Below are 20,028 nucleotides of genomic sequence, written 5' to 3' on the forward strand. Positions count from 1 at the left end.
ACAAACAGTGCTGTGTACAATACTTGGCTTTTATTCAGATGATTCATACACATTTCAAAGCACTCCAAATATTGTCTATGGCCTGACCATCAAACTTTCATCCAATGAAACATAATTTAAGTGCCTTCAAATCTGAACAGAGACACATTATAAATGCGCCACATCTTTATAAATGTAATGATCTACACCACATGCAGAAAACTCCTTTAGTACATTATTCATTCTGCATACAAGTCAGATCAACCATAAACATTCACATTTCATTGCAATGTCCCATGTGCCAATACTATCAAGATCCAGAGATTATGACAACCATCTGGTGAGATTCACAAGTTTTTCAACTGGTTGGAGTAAGATGTGTCAGTTATATAAAAAAATTATATTTAAAAACTCTATAAATATGAGTATATAATTTCAGCAGCACTTAAGGTCCAAACTTCATGACAAGTGTCTTTTTTGTGCCTTGCTCGTTTTATGAAGTCATGGAGGACTAAGAATCATGTATATTCTGATTTGCGGATGTAGTTTGAAGGCACATAGCCCCGTTTGCCGTCTGCTTCACCGAGCCACCATTCGCTGTTGCCGTTCATGTCCTGGAACTCGAGAATCCGCAGTCTCTGATTGGCTGAAATGCTCAGTTCATTGGCACAGCGGGCATTAAAAGAGTAGAGTGCATAATATATCTGAGAAAAGACAGAAAAGAGGGCTGGTATTAATTTGTGTTTTTAAGCATTTTTAAGTATGTTTCATGTGAATAAATTTTTTTTAATATTAAATAAAATATATAAACACACAGCACTTGCAGAGATCAAAAAGTGTTAAATTGTTAAAATATCAAGTTTGTTAGCTAGATCTGGTTAATGTAGAGTCATAAAAAAAAAAAGCAATGTTCTTTCATTTGAGAGCTACCAGTAGATTATATTACAGTACAACTATATAAAGGAATTGGCTACAACATTTCTGTTTTGTTGTTACCTGGTGACCATCCAAATCGTCAGCTTCTGATTCAGGCTCAGGCTCGATATAGTCATCTCTAGAGTAGGCAGCAGGCTTCCTCTTTTCACTGCTGTTTACATTTCTCCACTGGTGAGAATTATACCCTTTATCACTGGGTCCATATCGCGACTGTCCATTCCTATTGGACGATGAACTAGAGTCTGTCTCTGATTGGTCAGACACTTCCTTATGTTTACTTGGACTTGCACGATTTCCATCATAAGAGTGTCTATGATTGCCTGAATGCCAATAGGGAAGCTCTGCATCGCGATGACTTGAGTACTCCTTCTGACTTGAATTCCTGGGAGATGGGTTCGTAGAGTTGCTTTGACAAACTAAATCTTGTGCATCTCTAGTGTGGCTCCTTCTAGATGATTCTGAATCTAGAGAGGGGTGTGGTGAAGGCTGATTTGGAGGTTGTGATGTAGAAAAGCTGACGGTGGCAGTGTCCTGATTGAATGTTAAGGTGCTGTTGCTGTTTTGACGTGAGAAAACCGGGGAGGAGCCTCCGTATCCAGATTCATTGGATGACTGGCTCTCAATGGAGACATCTGATTGGCTCCTGCGTGCGTTGTAGGGTTTGAGGAAGGAACTGTACACAAAGCCCCTGGTCACTGGAATAAAAATAAATACATTATTCTTTGTACCATTTACAGTTAAAGTGTATGACTTTATTTGGACAATATGTAATGACCATTAAGAATATTAAATTCACAAGTAATTATCATTTTAGGTATAAGCTAACTTATCCAGGAGTTGTAAGTAAATGTGTGCAAAAAGATGGAAATGGTAATGGTGATGGTAAATTTGATGGTACAGTATTCTTATCATGAGCTTCAGTATCGATTTAAGTTTTTTTTTTGGCGACCAAACTATAATTTTGTTGTTTATTTAGTGGAAGAAAACTTGTTTATGCAGTACACATGACAAATTCACAGTTTTGATGATTAAAATAGACATATTTCATATTAACTGAAATGCTTTTGGTTCTTAAAACTAGCAATATATCATAAAGTATCATGTGCAATATATCGATTATCTCATCTGCAACCATATTTTCAGAATAACATATGATTGAATAATGTATGAATGAATAATGTACAAAATTGTAAAGCAACTTGTCTGACTGTCTGTGAAAGGGTGAGATTTAAGCTACCATTTGCAGTAAGGCATGTAATAAACTTGAACAGACATACTGGACATTATAATGACATTCACAAAAGGGACCTACCTCCATTATCAATGAGCCAGCGATTGTTGCTTCCCATTGGATCTTGCTGCTTGATGACCCCCACGAGATCTCCTTCCTGAATAGAGACATCCAGATCCTGAGCAGCGTTAAAGTTCCTGTCGGCCTGGAACAGTTTGTCTGGACCATAGCGCACAAGCAGCTCTGTGCGGTGCTTATCTGTCTGCAGGACTTTGGGAGGCTGCTATAAAAGAAACATTTAGTTATTACTTCTTTCTACAGTATGGTTGGGATTGTGATATAGAAACTCACAGTATGTAGTTGTTTTTTCGAGGTCTGTTTTTCAAGTGTTTTCTTCTCAAAGGGTTTTTTGGTGGTGGTGGTGGTGGCAGCAGCAGGAGGAAGGTTTTCAGGGCAGAAACTAAAGCTTTGCAGTAGCTGGAGAACAAGGCTGTGTTCATCTTGGAATTTGGCGATCAGGTTTCCTTTACCAAGTTTACTAGAAAACTAAAATGTAAAGAGCATAACTGAAATCAGTTAATAGTTCTTAGTACTACTATAAAGGACATGAGGAATGAGAATCTTAAGGTGATTTTGGGGGAAATACACTGCACATAATTTGGATTGCTTTTTAAAGCAAGGAAAAAACTTTGTGGAAATTGTGTATGTGGATATTTTTCCCTTAAAAAAATGAACAGGCATTTTATTGCTTCTTCTAAAAATAGGGGCAATATTACTTGTACACTCTTATGATTCTCAACCCTTAGTATAAAATGCAGTGCTGTAATTCACTCTCCCCACCTGTAGGAGGGGCTGTAACTCTCCCAGTGTTGTCTTCATAAAGTCTTTTTGTGCTTGAGCGAATGCCCGGACACAGCCGATGAACAGATCATCGGCGGCGGTGTTAAACTTGGGCAGCTCGTCCAGCAGTTGTGCGTTCAGTGCTTCGTAGGTGTTTCGTGCCACTTGCAGTTCGTCCTGCACGCGGCGGTCTTTGAGCCGATCGGCACGCTCTTTGCAGTTGTCGTAATCCAAGAGTTTATCGAATCTCTTCTGGATGAGTTTGTGGGGTCCAGCAAACATAAGCAGGAGTTGATTCAGAGGGCTGATGACCAGTGCTTCGGTACGTTCTTTCTGCTCAGAGTAAAAGATAATTCAGACTTCAGAAGATATCGTATAGGCCTACATAATCATCTGAGGTGGGTAGAGTAGCCAAAATATAGGATTTATAATACGTCCTATAACATTTAATATTGTCAATATAAAGTTTTTGTTCCTTGTAACAAAAAGAAGTAGGCGTAAAAAGTAAAAGTATGAAGACTCAACTCAGAAAAGAACAATTTCTTTAAAAAGTTACTGATTACCGAGTGCCATCTCTGACTGTCAATATTACACCATAATAGAAAATCTAAACTTAACATTTTGAATATTACATGGATTGGGCAATAGTAATGATTGATACTCACAAACTCCGTGAACTGTTTATCACTGATGGAGCGGTGAGCCCTCTGGAAGTTCTCAGGGGCCAGCACACTGCGGTCGGAGTAGATGTCACTAAAGCTCATGGCTGCCAAGACCTTCACAGAGGCTGACTCCTAAAAAGGAATTAGAAAAGGAAAAACAGAATTAACTAACCATTTTCAATAGTTCAAGTAATAAGACAGTTTTTTAATACATTTTAGATACTGTATTAAAAATGTTTTATGTCTATTTACCCGTATGTGCTGAAGGTACAAAGAAATGTCTCTGATGAATGATTTGATCAATCTTTCTTGCAGCCGGAATCTCTTTTCAGCATCATCAAATGCTTCATCTTTGATCTAAAAAAAATACAAATGCATAATTACTTTCTCCTTTTCAGAAATGGTTTAAAGAAGTTAATAATTGTGTTACCTGTGTTGAGATTCCCGTAAGATGCTTGAGGTGGCTGCTGACGCGGTTGGACTTCTTGATGATGGAGTGCATGCTCAGCTTTGAGATCTTGTCAATAAATGTGTTTTCATCTGTTTTTCTGTACTTCACCACTGTGGAAAACATGGAGCAATTTTATAACAATGCCAGGGTATACCTGATCACACATAACATTTTAAATAAAAATGATCAGTAAAAGACCACAAAACTGATGTACATACGTACACACAATATTGCATTCACTTTTACTAGTTTGTAAACACAAAAACTTGGACAAAATGTTAATTGTCAAGGTAACAAGTGTCATGGCACAAAACATGCTCACTTTTTAGTTTTTATTTATTCAATATTTTACCAGGTAAGTCAGTTGAGTACACCTCATTTACAATGACGACCTGGCCAAGAGGCAGTATAAAAGCACTTAACTAATCATAATGTTATTCATTTAGTTCACACCATGCTTACAAGTGTTCTTATCCATCAATCAATCAAACTTTATTTATAGAGTACTTCTCATACAAAAAGGCAACAAAAAGCGCTTCTACCAATCTATTTTGGTACAATGTAACCCATCCATCTAATAAAATTACCGAGCTACTATAATGTAATTACAGGTTGTCGCACATTTACAATAAAACTGTTACTGTTTTGTTTTATCATTTAAAAATCCTTCTCACCAAGATCTTTCCTCCGCTTGTATTCGTTGATATTGACGTTGATTTCCTTGATAGCCTGTAGAGCCTGTGTGAGCTCTGTGCGGTCGTGATGGCTCTCTGGAGTGGCTCCCAGCAGCTCCATCAGCAGCAGAGGGTAACGCATCACCCTCTGCACCGGCTTTATCAAGAAAGAGCCCAGGTTTATGTAGTTGGTCTTACCCCTGAAAAACAAGCAAAGATGTGTTTAAAATATGGATGAAAAGTGTGGTGAAGACTATTAGAAGCCACAGCTACAACAGCTCAATTCTGATTTCCACAAAGTAGGTCAAAATAATGAGAGGTAATAATGATGAGGATTAACACTTGAGGGGGAAAAACCCCAATATGGTTTAATGCATTCTAGTGGGCAAATCAGCTTTCCATTTTAAGATAAGTCAAATTATTTGTATTCAGTTAAACAATTTAGATGATATTCCTCCTTAATATGTTGTCAGAATGATGTCATAGCCCCCAAATGTGAGCCAGTTTGTTAAATCCGGTCAAATAAATATTCTAAAATGAAATAACGAATGCCATTATATAACACTGTACTGTATCGTAACTCGCTGTATACAATAAATACTAGTTTTCAAAATCACTGTCCATGAAATTGCAGTTGCTGTTTTAGCCCAGAAGATGGCATTGCATACCCAAAAGACAAGGATCAACATGACCTCACAAGGAGAGGGAAGGTAAAGGATGAATGAGTTTTTAGCACAAATGCAAGCCTTATGCTCAAGCAAAACAAAGCATGATTTGAACCCATGGTCCAAGCAGATCACAATTAAAACACAGATAGAATAACAATCACACAATAAAACATGCATATATTTTGCTGGGGTTAGTGAGCAGTAGGCATGCGTTCAAAATGATTTTCATGCTGTAAACCACTATTTAGTCACTTACCAGCCTCGATAAATGCCCCTGCACATTGGATGAGAATAAAAAGAGGACAAACAAGTTTAAACATTTGCAGCGAGACACTAATTGGTTTAAAATTGCAATACACGAGATTTTACTCAGAAACTGAAACAAAGGTGTTGACTAGGTAACACCCTGTCTACAATTTATGACTGTATCTTTTAAAACTGGGCAAAGGCCAGGTCTAACTAGTAAAACAAGACTATCCTTACAAACAGTGTAAGAGCAGCAAATAAATCCAAAAAAGATTTGTAAGTGACAATTTGGGGAATAGCCACAACAAAAAGGATTGTAGTTAAACGTTAGACATATATTTATCTTAATATATGTTTGCTGCCTGAGTCATGCTGGTGAAACTTGGACAGGTGTAACAAGGCAGGGCACATTCTTCAACTCCTTCACATTACATTTGTCCACTGAGAGAACCACACACACAACAACCGCCTATGGGTTTCTATTGTTTAAAGATTTACTAAGCACTCATACCCTACAATGCATTAAAAAGTTCAAAGTCTCATTGGAGGCGCATGATAAATTTGATAACATGGAAAAGGGATGAGTAGAAATCAAGTCTGCATGAATTGTGATTTAGTTTCTTTTATATACTGTACACATTTAAATATTCAACAGAATACAATACAGAACATTTGGTCTAAGTACAGTTTAGACTCACCTCAGCCTCTCCAGACACTCCAGAACATGCTTCTGGACTGCCTCATTCTTTTCATAAGTCTCCAGTAAAGATATGGAATCGTCATGGTTTTGGCAATAGATTTTGTAGACCTCCTCCAACTCCACTTTGAAGGTGAGAAAAACCTTCCCTGCAAAGAAAGGAGACATTAGAAAATGTTACACTGCTAGAAAATATAATGTAGTTCAGGAGAAATGCTTCCAATTCATATTTTTATATTTTTATTCTTGTTAATGCTTACCTATCGAGTCTGACTCTTGCAGCTCATCAAACAATCGCTGGGATAGGTCTATTACAGAAGTGATGTTCCCAAAGAGACCCTCAAAGTCCACATTCTTCACCTTTGGAGACAAAAAAAAAAAAAAAAACACGTTTCACAACTGTTTGTCCTATCTGTATGAACCAAGTTTCTCTACAATCTTTTAGCTTAACAAATTAATAAGAGCAAAAGAAAATGATGTTTTAACACTCATTCAAGTGGGCGTCTTCATTCTAAAACTTCTGTCTAGTTAACAGAATTTAATTTTCTTTTGCTATGGAAACTGACGAGGACAACTGAAGGATTACACAGATACTTTAGTAAGTGTTAAACTTTTGTAACAGAAAATATCTTCACTGATTTGCCTGTTCACCTGTTTCTGTTGTAGTGGCTCTATGATCTCCTCCACACACATCTGCAGGTCCTTGATGTAGTCTTTCTCAGTTTGAAGCAGCTCCTCGATGACTTTTGACCTCTTCTCCAGCATCCTGACATCTGGATCCTCAGCCTCTGTGTTCGGAGCTGGGGCTTCATCAGAGACCAGAGGGGAGTCTAGTGGTTTAGGTTGTGATGACAGAAGTGTCTGAAAACAATGAAAGAGAAATACAGTTTTTAGTTTTAGAGAGAAAAAAAAAACACAACTTCAACTGCTACTATAATAGACCTATTTACGCAGACTTAAAGATGCACTTGTAACTTATAAGGTGGAGGGTCCGCTACATGTTTGCATCCATGGAGGTGTTATTTCTTTCCCTTGAATGTTCCAAAGTAGGACATTAAATATATCTCCCTTACATTTGTTCAATTGTAGGTGTTTTATAGCAGTAATAATACCTTAAAAACATGAATTTTACCTTGCTTCTCCATAGATCTGACCTTTAACCTGTCTTCATTGAGATAATCCAGTTTATTTACATACTGTGGAATAATCAAGGCAAAACAGTAACATCTCCATGGAGAAAAGCAGGTGGCAGACCCTCCACCAGTGCACCTTTAACAACTGGCAACTAATCTAGATATTGCCATTACTGCTATTATTAGATAACTAACATAAGGATTGACAAGATAAAGTATGAAAATATAACTTAAAATAATAACTAATTAATTTATGTAAATTTGGCATACTGTTTGAGTAAATATGTAAATTATAGGTATTTAAAATGGATGGGATCAGGCATGTAAAGTAGATGTCAATGTAACAATAAAAAGAGCATTATGTCCTTTCCCAGCCAATGCCCCCCTTTCATCGTGTCCTGGGACCACCCCTTCACTACCCAATGTGTCCGACATGCTTTTGATCAATGTCTCTGCTATCACTAGCGAGGGCTGAGCTCTCGGGGTCCCTGGGCTTGGAGGGAGAGCCCGGTTTTACGCATCAATGGCTTTTATGAATGGAAGCAGGAGTGGGGTGGACTTGGGGCTTTGTGTGTGGTACAATGGTCTACAGACGTATCCAGGGACCAGTGGACACTAAGGAGGAGGCGGAGAGCGGAGATAACAAGGCTACATGTTTATAGGCAGATTGTTTGGGGTCTAGCTATGATTAGGGTGCACTTTATTTACCAAGGTATAATAAAGAACCAACTGTGCATACATAAATGGAGACAAGTGACTATATCTGCATGTAGGATTCACCACAGTATTTAACATATATATTTCTCTATAGTTGTATGGAACAAACACTGTGTAAGGAGGGAGAGCCTTGACATGTAACTGCCTGTGTTGACAGATAAGGATGATGTCACCTCACTCTCTGAACAGATGCCCAGAGCCTAATGAAGTTAACTCTGTGTCAGCCCTTATGTTACATCTTATTACAGGCATTTTGGATATTTAAATTATAATATTTAATTCTAAATAACACACTAGTCTAAACTAAGTCTAAACATTCCCCTCAAAGGTCTCAAAGGATCAGTGCCATTAACTTCGGGCCTGATGTGGGTCTTGCGTGTTCTAGTTGCAGAACCATTTACATAGCCTTGTCATATTTTAATTAACTCTAGATACAATTTAAATTCTAAATGCTAAATGTGTGTCTTATTCAGCCACTTATCAGTGTTATAAATGTGCCGGGGTTGAAGTGGCAATTATTGGCTTGGTGGGAGAATACTTAACCCACCGTGCCACTGTCTTCATTGATGCACACTCAGATTGGGTTTAAAACATAAGTTATGGCTGGATGATAAAACAAAAATAATAATTACAATATTTTTCATCATAATGATCAATTGCAATTTTTGATTTGAATTTGTCTTTTTAAAAACAAACAAACAACTTTAATATTAAATTAAATGTCCTGAACATAGGCAATACAGAGTTTTAATAATTGACATTTATCATAGAAAAACAGTAATTTTCCAAAGTTTGAAATCTGCTTCAAACCACAAGCTTTTAGTGGCATAACATGTGGCTGTGGACCTTTCTATGATGTCCAAGCTGATTATTGATTATTATAAATGACTGAATTGCAATCTTCATTAAAATTCAATACAATGCCCCGCCCTTCTTTAAAAACAACTTGGAGTTTTGTGTTGTGTCTGATCCTCTGAACACCTGCCCTTCGTCTCCCTCCCTCTTTCTCTCTCCCCCTCTGTGACCTCATCCCTCCATCCCGCTCTTCCTGCTCGGCTTCACGTGACCAGGCTAAACCTCAAACTCAAAGGAGCTTTTCTCGTGGCTTGCATAGAGTCTCCGGTCACTATTTCTTTGGCCAACTTCCATCACGCACCAGCCACCTCTCCCTTCTCCCTTACCCTCCATGATGAATAAGTACTTCACTAATGGGATTTCCAAAAGTCACACAACAAAATGAGGGCCCACAAAACAAAGGATTCAAAGCTTAATTGGAGTAAATTGACTCATTCCCACGTTTGATCCTCCAGAGACAAAACCACATCATATGCTCCACTTAACACGCCCCAATGCTCGGTCAAATCCACAGCAAACCTGCAAAAATGCCCATATGACCACAACGTGACCTATTTTACACACATGCTTTGAAGCACAAGCCATCAGTAATGTGAAATCTTGTTGAATTTGTATAGATAACATGATAATCTCAGATAAGATAGAACAGGGATACAACAAAATCTAAGAAGTTAGAAGTTCAAAACGGGCTGCAGTAGCTCAGTTGGTGTGAGTGTTCGTCGACTGATCTGAAGGTTGGTAGTTCGAACCCCACTCTCAACATAAACATCATTGGTTGAGTGGTCAGATCCACTGACCCACAGGTTGGCTGGCATAATTCCAGCTCCCACAGATGAATGCTGCCGTTGTGTCCTTGGGCAAGACACTTAACCCACCTCACCCCTCAGCGTACACTGGTTCCTTGTTGGAAAGTGCTTTGAGTGCCTTGAAGGTGGAAAAGCGCAATAAAAAATGTGGCCATTTACCAAAATAAAAAATTGCACTACATAACATTTCAGGTTGGGGGTCCACCACAATAGAGATGCTATTGCTTTGCCTGTAACATTCCGGAAAATGTTCTTAAACTTACATAAGATGCATTTATTCCGTTAAGGGTGTTTTTATTGGCCAAACATAGTTGGTGGCTCGTCTCCTGCTTGTTTCAATGCAGACTGATAAGTTTAACGTCATATTTTGGAACACTGCAGGCAAAGCAATAACATCACCATGGAAATAAGCAACTGGTGCGCCCTCTACCAGAAAAGTTACACCTTAATGTAACTAAGTGCACCTTAATGTTAATATTTTAATACAGGATGACAAAACATTACAAAAATGTCAAGAAATTCTGAAAAATCATGGGTTTCTGTAGACCGTGATAAGAATGCCAATACAAATATTTGACCTTTCTTAAGCATTAATGACAGATTTTGAACTTGCACTATTAGTTATGTCAAATCATTTTCTTAATTATTGTATAAAACAGAATTTAAACGTGATCCAGATTATAGCTCCACATGGGGTTGGGAGTGTTTACATAGATAAAACAGAACCATGAGATCCATTCAACTCTGACCCACATAACAACACTGCAGGAGCCAAATGCAACAATAAAGAAATATGTTTCCTACAGAGACTAGCCCATCATTGTAAAGACAGGAAAAAAATACTACAACTACTAAAATATTACCATCCTTTTCTAGAAAACTGAAATTACTGCATTGGCTGTATATATTATAGTTGTTTCATTTGCTGCAATTCCCTTGAAACAATCATGCTTGCTCAAGGCTCGTAAAAGTTAGTGTAGCTACTCATCTTTGTCAAACATATCTTGCATCATTGTGAATCATCGGGTATACAACAGTAAGGAGTGTCCTTACTGTAGACATCTTTCACCTCCCTTAACTTTAGTGCTCAAATGACCAAATATAAAAGACAAGACAAGAAACACAGACTTGAATAAAAGAAATTAGTGAAGCAAAACCTACAGCTCATTAAAACCAAATGCACTGCCCTCAAAGTCACAGTGGCGCGACATTTCTATAGCCAGAGCTTAAATTTATGCTAAGACGACATTTGAAATCCTGATTAATTCTTTTCTGCACAAAAATCTCATTGCTTCAACCTGTTGATGAGGCGTAACCCACCTGCTGCTTGAAACTCCTCAAATTTCTCCACATTTCCACGCTCCCCCCTCGCACACACTCACATAGGACTTTAAAATGGGCTTTCTGGGGTAGTCCATTCTCAGTACAACGTCCCAAAACCTTCCTGGACTGTCCTGCTGCAGAAACACCATTCCTCTGCTCCAATTACCATGAGAATGAATGAGCCCTCCATGATTACACACACAATGCTGCTTCCACAGAGCTGCACTGACAGAGGAGGATGGCCACTGGGGTAGTAGTTAAAACATGGAGTAGGATTCTGCAGGGCTTACAGTAAAAATTACACAAAAATTGTTTAAGATTCTGTCCACGAATAAGAATTACTAGCAAGTCCATATCATTATATTCAGTGTGCAACGTGCATATTTAAGTAAGCAAAATCAAGTTCCTTCCTACTTGTATATAGAATAAAAGCCTGTGGCTATTAAATACTTACAAATATATGATTATTTTTTCAGTCTTTTTGATATTTCCTGATTCATGTTTCATGTCCAACCTGAGACTGACAAGGCTCCGCCCTCTCTAAGCTGGTTCCTATCACAATGATTATGCCTGAAGTTACGTTCAAACTTTTTTTTTTATTTGTCAAGCATCCCCCACAATATTGCAAAATTATTCAATTCAAAATTGTCACACTACAGACTTGTACAACTGCACACAGAAAAATAGGGCTATACAATAAAAGATATATGACTTAATAGAATATGGGTTAGTTCCTTGTCTCAAAATAAGGAGCCCTGGTTTTCACATGTAAAATACAAAGTTCCACAGGTCATACAAAAGTAGTTTTATACTTATTTTATCTGTTGTAACAAAAAATGCATATACCCCTATATTAATACAGATTTTGAATAGATTTTGATTTGATTTTTAACTTTGAAAGTGGATCCCAATGACTAATTCACTTTAAGTCCATTGTGTTAACTACAAACACACAAAGTCAAAAGTTTGGCCTAGAGCAGACGCGGCTGTGTTTGCTCCACTCCAAAGTTCACAGCGGAGTGCCCTGTTCCCATGACGACAGGAGTAGAGGGGCCCTCTTTGGATCAGGCCAAAATTTGGGAGTTTAAAGGGAGCGGCGTAATACAAATAATCACACAAGTGCAGCTTGCCTGGGACAAGAAACAGCTTGACGTTTTTAGCTCATGAATGTCAACACTTCTACCTCCAAAACTACAAGACACAACATGCAATCAAAATGCACAACCTGTTTTCTGCATAGGTGGAAGAATATGTCCTAGATCTGAGTATTCTTTCTGGATACACATCAAATGGAAAAACACTGAGAGATAGAACTGTCCAAAATAAAACCAACAAAACATTCACCCTTTTTACTTAAATTTATATAGTGAGTTAAGTACGTAGATCTTCATTCAGATACTTTCATTTTCAGACTCTTAAACACTTGATCACATTCAACGTTTACTTTTAAGTTGTATTTAGCAGATGTTTGTACATATAAGTTGACTCAAGGTTCATGGTAACATCTGCTGGCATGTGCACGGCCATTATAGGATTTACACAGAGGCTTATTCATTGTTTATCTCTGTGGTCAAAGGTCAGGATGTTACAATCCAGCCACTGGCACAATCTCACAGCAGTGCAACACAAGATATATTTGTAACTAGACATTATTGTAGGATTTCCTATTCAAAAGAGAACAACAAAAGAATTTGCACCTCAAGATTAAAAACTGTGAAATAAATCATGGTAATTCCTAAAACACTATGTGCACTATGTAACTTTTTGGTTGTGGGTATGTCACCTGCTTGTTTCTAATATAATATTACTTTGCCTGGAATGTTCCACAATATGACATTAAACAGATCTACCTCACATTTATTCAATTACAGCTGTTTTTATTGCTCAAAAATACCTAGAGAAGCAGGCATTCTGACTGTGACTAGGGTTGCCTCTCCACAGATTTGACCTGCAACTTGGTCTTTTTTGATCTCCATGAAGACAGAAAGGTTTAACCATACTGTGAAACAATCCAGACAAAACAATAACATCCCTATGCAGAAAAGTTACACAATGCACCTTTAAGCTAAATGAATGCAATGAATCATATCACATTACTTCAATAGACCATCAAGTTTGCATGGAAGCGGTGTGTGCCAAAAAAGCTAACAAGAGGTGGGCCAGTCCATTTACGAAGCACTGTTTTCTAGTAAATGGGGAGAACAATATGTCTATTTGATGCCCATACATGCAACAGTGTAAGACGCTTAGACACTTTCAAATAGACGTGGATCCAAGCACCAGTCATTTACATTTCCTATTCAGCCATTGTGAGCCATGACTTTGCTGCAGAGCTATCCTGCGTGGGAAAATTGTGTGGGAAAATGGGCTGGTGTTAAGACATGATCAGACAATATTAAATCTGATGTTAATTGCAAAACATGAAAAGACAGGTGCTGCCGCAGGGTGGATAACGGTTTTCATAATAACTGTTGCGTTTATACTGTGATACAATATTGAAATAAAAGTTTTGCTTTGTACAAAAGTCTAAAAAAAGAGTAGATAATAGCGCTAGTAAAGGTTATAGCAGTAAGCAGGACTAAGAATGTTCAAAACACACCTTTTCAGTGAAAACTAGAAAAACCTCTGCATTGATCTCTTACAATATAACTAAGCAGCGAATGGTCATACATTATGTGGATGTGGATGTTTTCTGTTAAGCACTAAAAATGTAAAGTTATATTTAGTTAGCACCTACCAAAACTGTATATCTATGTTATAATGTTGTTTCCTCATCACAAACATACCTGGAGTTGCACTGTGTTTCATTCACACTTGTTTGACACATAAACCTTGTGTGCTTAGGCTGTGTTCTACTCTCAGACAAAAAACACTCTGTTCCACCTTGTGATGTCATGTGGTAATATAGGAATACTCCACTGTGTTTTTAAACTCCATAACCACCTGAATTATTTGGATAATTTCAGACCTGGAATTACCAATCTAGACAGAACAAAAGGTAGCTGTTAACTTGGAAACTACTGCTTCATGAGATCACAAGGTAGAACAGTGAACAGAGAACATTTAAACATGGCTTAACGCTCACAAGAGTAAATTTTGCGTAATGTAGGACCTTTAATAAATATGTGAGAGATGCTAGACTGATAATAACCATGGTGAGTATAAATTTGTACAGCAGCTATCCCTAAAATTTGACCCCTATTGTTTGAGGATTTCATAACAGCATTTGGCTGAAGGCGGGGGAATATTTTTATGTTTTCATAAGAAACACCAGCTCATACAAAGAAATGTGTCACTGCAATGCAATGCCAGACACAGCTATTGTCACAAAGCATTGGCTGATACCACAGGTTACAATTTAAATGTTAATTATGAGCCACGAATCATAGTTAATGATTATGAACATAGGTTAGTTTCAGTGTTGTTGCCTCAAACTTGAATTGAAATACAAATAAAGCAAAAAAAAAAAAAGATCTAAAGAGATAATCATAATTACACTGGCTTTAAAAATATTCGATATTTGTTATTTTTGACAGAACAATAAGTATAGCAGTAAGTATTCACTCGGTATACTACTCCTACTACTGCCTTTTTCCCACACCACTATCTGAGAAAATGTTGAGTAGCAGATTTTTCATAGGGGTGGCATATTATTGACCCACTACCACACACAATGTTAACACTGGTGCTCTCTAGTTACTGCGAAAACAACGTACGGGTACATCCATAGAAATGTGTCAATAGACCTACACCAAAACAATCGCAAAGTAATAATATTAGGCAAACGACTGCATTTCTTCTAATTAAATTTCAATGGAAAATTGATCAAGAATAACCAGTGTCAACTGATTAGAGTATATTAGTATATCAGTATTTTGCCAAATAGCCTACACCATGCAGTGGTTGTACAGAAAAACTGCCTAACTAAGATTAAATAGAGCGGCATTAATACATAACATTATTTAGTATAATATAATATAGCGGTGTACGTCAATACTTAGAGAGCCCATATTACACCATTTTCTGATCTATGTTATAATATCACCTTCTCAAAAACATATTCAAAGTTGTGTTTTGTTTCATTCACACATATTGAATGTTCCACCTGTCATGTGGCAAAACAGGAAGTGCTCCAGTGTCTTTTTAAACTCCATCCATCTTCACTAGAATCAACTGGATAATTTCCTGCCACTCTCTGATCAATTGCCTATTTCTTCTGAACAAAAAGGTAAAAAGGCAGCTGTTAACTTGACTTGAAAATGACCATTTTATGACATCACAGGGTGTAGCAGAGCATTTTGAGCTTTGGAGATGTAGACAGTCTAATACCGTAGCATTACCAAACATGTGTGAATGAAACACAACTCTGGATATGTGTTTGAAAAGGTGGCAGCATTCTAATATGTCTTAAAGGTCACATGAATAAATTTTTTGTGCTACTGGACCTTTAATCAAAACTAAAGAGATATCATCAACCAGATAAAAATATAGTAGGCTTATCTCCCAAGACCTACGCACGATAATTTGATATTTGTACAAAACCTCAATGTCAACTGAACTACAATGTCCCCCCTATAACCACTCTGCCATGATGCTGTAATGTTTTTAGCCTGACAATCAACCTCTATCCAAAGTCCTGACCGCGCTGAAACAATTTAACGAGATTAAAGGATGACGAGAAGACAGCGCTAGAGTAAAGAGAGTAAATGTCCATGTGGCCTTTCAAACATGGCGTCATTTAATAGCTTATAAGCTTCCAAACAGCACACACATACACACACTTGGACTATCAGACGAATAGTGAAGGAGGAGGAGGTACTAGTCACAAGCAGGCACCAGACAGACCCCCACTATCTACTCACAATGCTGACGCTAGAGATTAAACATGGACTCCTGAATTGGATCTATAGTGGTCCGAGGGTGGCTGGTAGGTGACTGGGGGAGGGGCGGTCTGAAGGGGCGCCACCTGCTACTACTCAAACAGAGACAAGAGCACAACAAGTGTCATCAATCTAGCATCAAGTGTACATAGAGGACACTTCCAAGTATTTGAGAGTGATGAGAAACAAAGAATGGAAATGTATTTACCAATTATTTTCAGAAATAGATCAGCACTTTCAATCAGTGCTTATGTTGATTAGCAGTTACATTTGACTAGTGTAACAGACAAGTAAATGCTAACTAGACAACAGACATTACATTACAGATTTAATATTATAATGGTCTCAAATATCAATCAGATCCCAAGGAAATTTTGTTCCAGAAATCAAAAGGAAACCAAATGTGTTCTGGTAAATGAAGCCTTGTATAACTATTCATTGTCAAGTTTGATTAAAGTGAACGAACAAAGAAATCGAAACAATAGATAGTACAGACTTTGATGTCAAGTGCCAGTGTTGACAACAAGGGGTTACAGACATTAATTTAGCATACAATTTTGATATAATTCATCTTGACTTCTGCCTGTTGCCAAGCCTTATTTCAGTATCACCATTTACACCCTCCCTGTAGCTTAGGTTTGACTATGTACGTCATCTGTAATAAATATACTACCGGTAACTTAACTTTGACTTTTAAGAACTCTCAACACTTATCCAAACTATGTAAATACAATGCTTTTAAGCGTAGGCTACAGTTAAGATAAATGAAGTTCAAACTGGGCATCAATGGAAAACAAGGGGAGATGTAATCATGAGTTTTGCCAGTGAAGTTGAGTGAACTATTTCTCTAACTCAACACAGTAGGTATTCAGTGTTAAGTCACTTGTCTGCTAAGTTTTGTGAAAACATGGCTGAAAAGTTACAAAACTTAACAGTAGGTGATATGTGTTTACACCTCAGGGCAGAAACAACATTGTCAATTCAAATATTGTTTGTGTTTCAAATACGGGTTCAAATCTTCAGGATCTTGATGATTCTGGCCTCATAAAACAAACATTTAGATAAAGTGATGTGATGTGGCTTTAGCCTGAGGACACATGCCATCAGTTAAGAGAGATAAGACTGTGTTTTTTTGAGTCAGACACTACACTGTGACTGGACTATGATTTGTTTCACTAACTCTTGGTTTCTCAGTCATAAAAGTTATAAACAGCCGACCTTTGGCAATGGAACAACTCCTCAAACAAGTTCTGATTCCAGCTCTAGCATTAGCAATGCAAAATATGAGACCCAAAAACAGAAAACCAGACAGCTTGAGTGAATGACAGGCAACAAAACGTCTACACCCTTGTCAGACCAGTTTTTCAAGTCCATTCACATACGCATACTTGACATCTTCCTCTGAGGAGATAGGTGATACTGACTCACTCACAGCTGGGAGGGTGCTTTCTTCATCAGCATTTTTGTCAAATTGATTAGACAAGGATCTCCAGAGGTCAGGGTGAGACACTAACCACCACTTCCTGTCTATGGGAATACCAACACAACCTTGTTCTCAGACACATATTCAGATCTGAAATTCTATCTAATATAAGTTAGTGAATGTGTAGTATAAAAGTTTATAAAAGTTTTACATCTGTGACCCATGACTCATACAAAGAGCTTAAATAAAGGCTTAACTTAAATAAAGGTTTTTAAAAGTATTATCACTGAAGAGACTAGGGGAGGTAATAACATTCAGTGTTAAAGAGGCTATGGTGGTCTCCTATAATGTAAAATTCCCAACATAGTCATAACCTACACGTAATATAGCAAACTTTGTTGCTTTTTGTATTATCATTCACATAAAAAGTAACTACACTGTTCAAAAAGAAAGATGAAATACAGGCAATAAGTGACATTTAAACTCCACAAAACATATTCAAGGAAATGATTAATCTAGAAAGTATTTGTGCCACCACAGTCTTAGGTAAATGTATGGGGAACACTGATATTGGCCATTTTGATCTAGATTGCAATCAAATTCAGTAGTATCTTTAAAACTTAAAACTTATGAATTATACTTTAATAGAACAAGTATAGAATACCATTGTGACACATAACAGGGGTTTATGAGTTTAAAAGTTACAGTTAAACAGATTTTATTTATCTATGTACAAGAAAATATCTTAGATATTTCCTTAAATGTGTGTTAAGGACAATACTAAACTTGAAAGTAAAATGCAACTTTAGTACTGAACAATACCAATAGGTCACCAAGCCTCTTCCCAGTTATTTTGACATTGTATTAGCTCTTAACACGTGAACACTCTTATCTCACTTGACATTGCTTGAGTTGTGTTTACCTTTCTTTTGTTTCCTGGTGGTGGCGAACTGGGAGTTTCGCAAAGAGCTCGGGGCAGTCTTCCTGTAGAAGCTGTTTCTATCCAGTGACCCCACATAGACCGGTTTTCGCCCCCTTTTGGTACTCCCTGTGCTGGACTCATACCCCCTCTCTATGTCCTCGCCAGTCCGGTACACCCCTGGATCCTCAAAAGAGTCACCCAAAGCCAGCTTCTTGTTTTGCTGTTCCACCCATTCTTCACAGTGGGTTTTCTTGCCGTCCTTTTGGGGGTACTCATCATATCGAGAATCGTCAGAAAGGGAGCGTAAATTGCGGTATCTGTCTCTCGTTTTGGGGTCGTAGTGCCGATCTTCTCTATCATAGTCGTACTGGTCTCTTCTTTCATAGAGGTCCATTTCTCTGTAAGGGTCCCTTCTCCTGCTGCTACTGTAGTAGTCTTCTCTCCTCTCATCACTTAGATCTTTGTACCTATTGGGCCTGTCCATCTCTCTATATCTGTCATAGTCATCTTTTCTAGTCTCATAATATCCACGTCTTTTACTAGAAAATTCCTCACCTCTTTGATTATAACTATACCTGTCCCTAGAGTCATAACGTTCATCTTCTCTTTTATCATAGTAGTCATCTTTCTTATCATAGTATCTGTCTCGCTCCCTGTAATGATCTTTGTACCTTTCTTTCGATTCATAATAGTCCTCATCTTTTTGGTCGTAGTATTTGTCTCTTCTTGCGTACCTGTCTCTCCTTTCATAGTAATCATCATGTTCTTTATAATTTCGATCATCACGTTCCTTGTAATTGCGATTGTCATAATAATCCCGATCACGGTCGTCATAGTGATCGTCATATCGATCATTATAGCGATCATCATATCTCCGACTGAATTCCCTGTCAATGAGATCCTCTGAATGCCTCCTATGTGCGTAACGGTCTTTATGATGGTCCTTCTCCCGATTTCGATCCCAATCTTCTCTCCTCCTCCTATCGTCCTCGTATTTGGCATCTTCATAACTTAAGTTAATATTGTCACGCTCTGTTTGTACTCTGGAGTTGTATTCCTGATTTTGGGAATCCTCTGGACCTTGGTAAAAACAATGCTTTCCTTTCCATTCCGATATCCTCACATCAAGGTGTCCATTTTCTGACCCGGGATGGTAGTAGATATTAGACTTCTCAACTGGTCTAACTTGAGCTTGCTGAACTGGCCATTGAGGTGGCACATGCATTTGAGGAGGAGGTACCGAACCAACTGGCACCATTTGCTGGACATGCACCATACCACCATGGACTGGCATCGGAAATCCTGGAGCTTGAATAGGGCTAACCGGACTCGGAACCATGACATTCCCAGGTGAAGGAGGATGCACCATTCCATAACCAGGATATCCCACCTGTTGCTGCTGCTGGAGTTGATGAAGATGGTGGAGATGTTGTAGATGTGCTAATCTTTCTTGTTCTTTAGCCCAGCCTGCGTCTCCCAACTCCTCCACGCTCTTGCCCCTCCTCATGGGGGGGGCAGCAGTGTGATGATTCCACTCCACTTGACCAAACATGACCGGATTCCCGTACGCCACAGGGCTCTTCAT

The 20,028-nt window shown here is 38.0% G+C and overlaps 1 protein-coding gene across 1 annotated transcript; it reads right to left on the reverse strand.

Annotated features, from left to right (window-relative positions):
• Positions 1-8: 8 nt before the first annotated feature.
• dnmbp (dynamin binding protein) lies at positions 9-20,028 on the reverse strand. The gene is made up of 15 exons (XM_055150554.1): positions 18,444-20,028; positions 17,456-17,625; positions 7,036-7,245; positions 6,645-6,744; positions 6,386-6,533; positions 5,698-5,715; positions 4,774-4,973; positions 4,079-4,209; positions 3,901-4,005; positions 3,652-3,780; positions 2,987-3,319; positions 2,498-2,692; positions 2,228-2,429; positions 976-1,610; positions 9-683 (listed from the first exon to the last, which is right to left on the reverse strand). The coding sequence occupies exons 1-15, from the start codon at positions 20,026-20,028 to the stop codon at positions 498-500; spliced, it is 4,347 nt and encodes a 1,448-aa protein (XP_055006529.1). The 3' UTR covers positions 9-497.

This window comes from Boleophthalmus pectinirostris, unplaced genomic scaffold (genome assembly GCF_026225935.1).
Source record: "Boleophthalmus pectinirostris isolate CB_2022bp ecotype Guang Dong unplaced genomic scaffold, ASM2622593v1 HiC_scaffold_14, whole genome shotgun sequence".
NCBI lineage: Eukaryota > Metazoa > Chordata > Actinopteri > Gobiiformes > Gobiidae > Boleophthalmus > Boleophthalmus pectinirostris.

Excerpts from the sequence above, each read along its gene's own strand:
- dnmbp (XM_055150554.1), bottom strand. The coding sequence starts at position 20,028 with ATGAAGAGCCCTGTGGCGTACGGGAATCCGGTCATGTTTGGTCAAGTG. Across the intron at positions 6,745-7,035 it reads AGCCACTACAACAGAAACAG|GTGAAGAATGTGGACTTTGA; the intron begins GTGAACAGGCAA and ends TTGTCTCCAAAG. Across the intron at positions 3,781-3,900 it reads TGTACCTTCAGCACATACGG|GAGTCAGCCTCTGTGAAGGT; the intron begins GTAAATAGACAT and ends ATTCCTTTTTAG.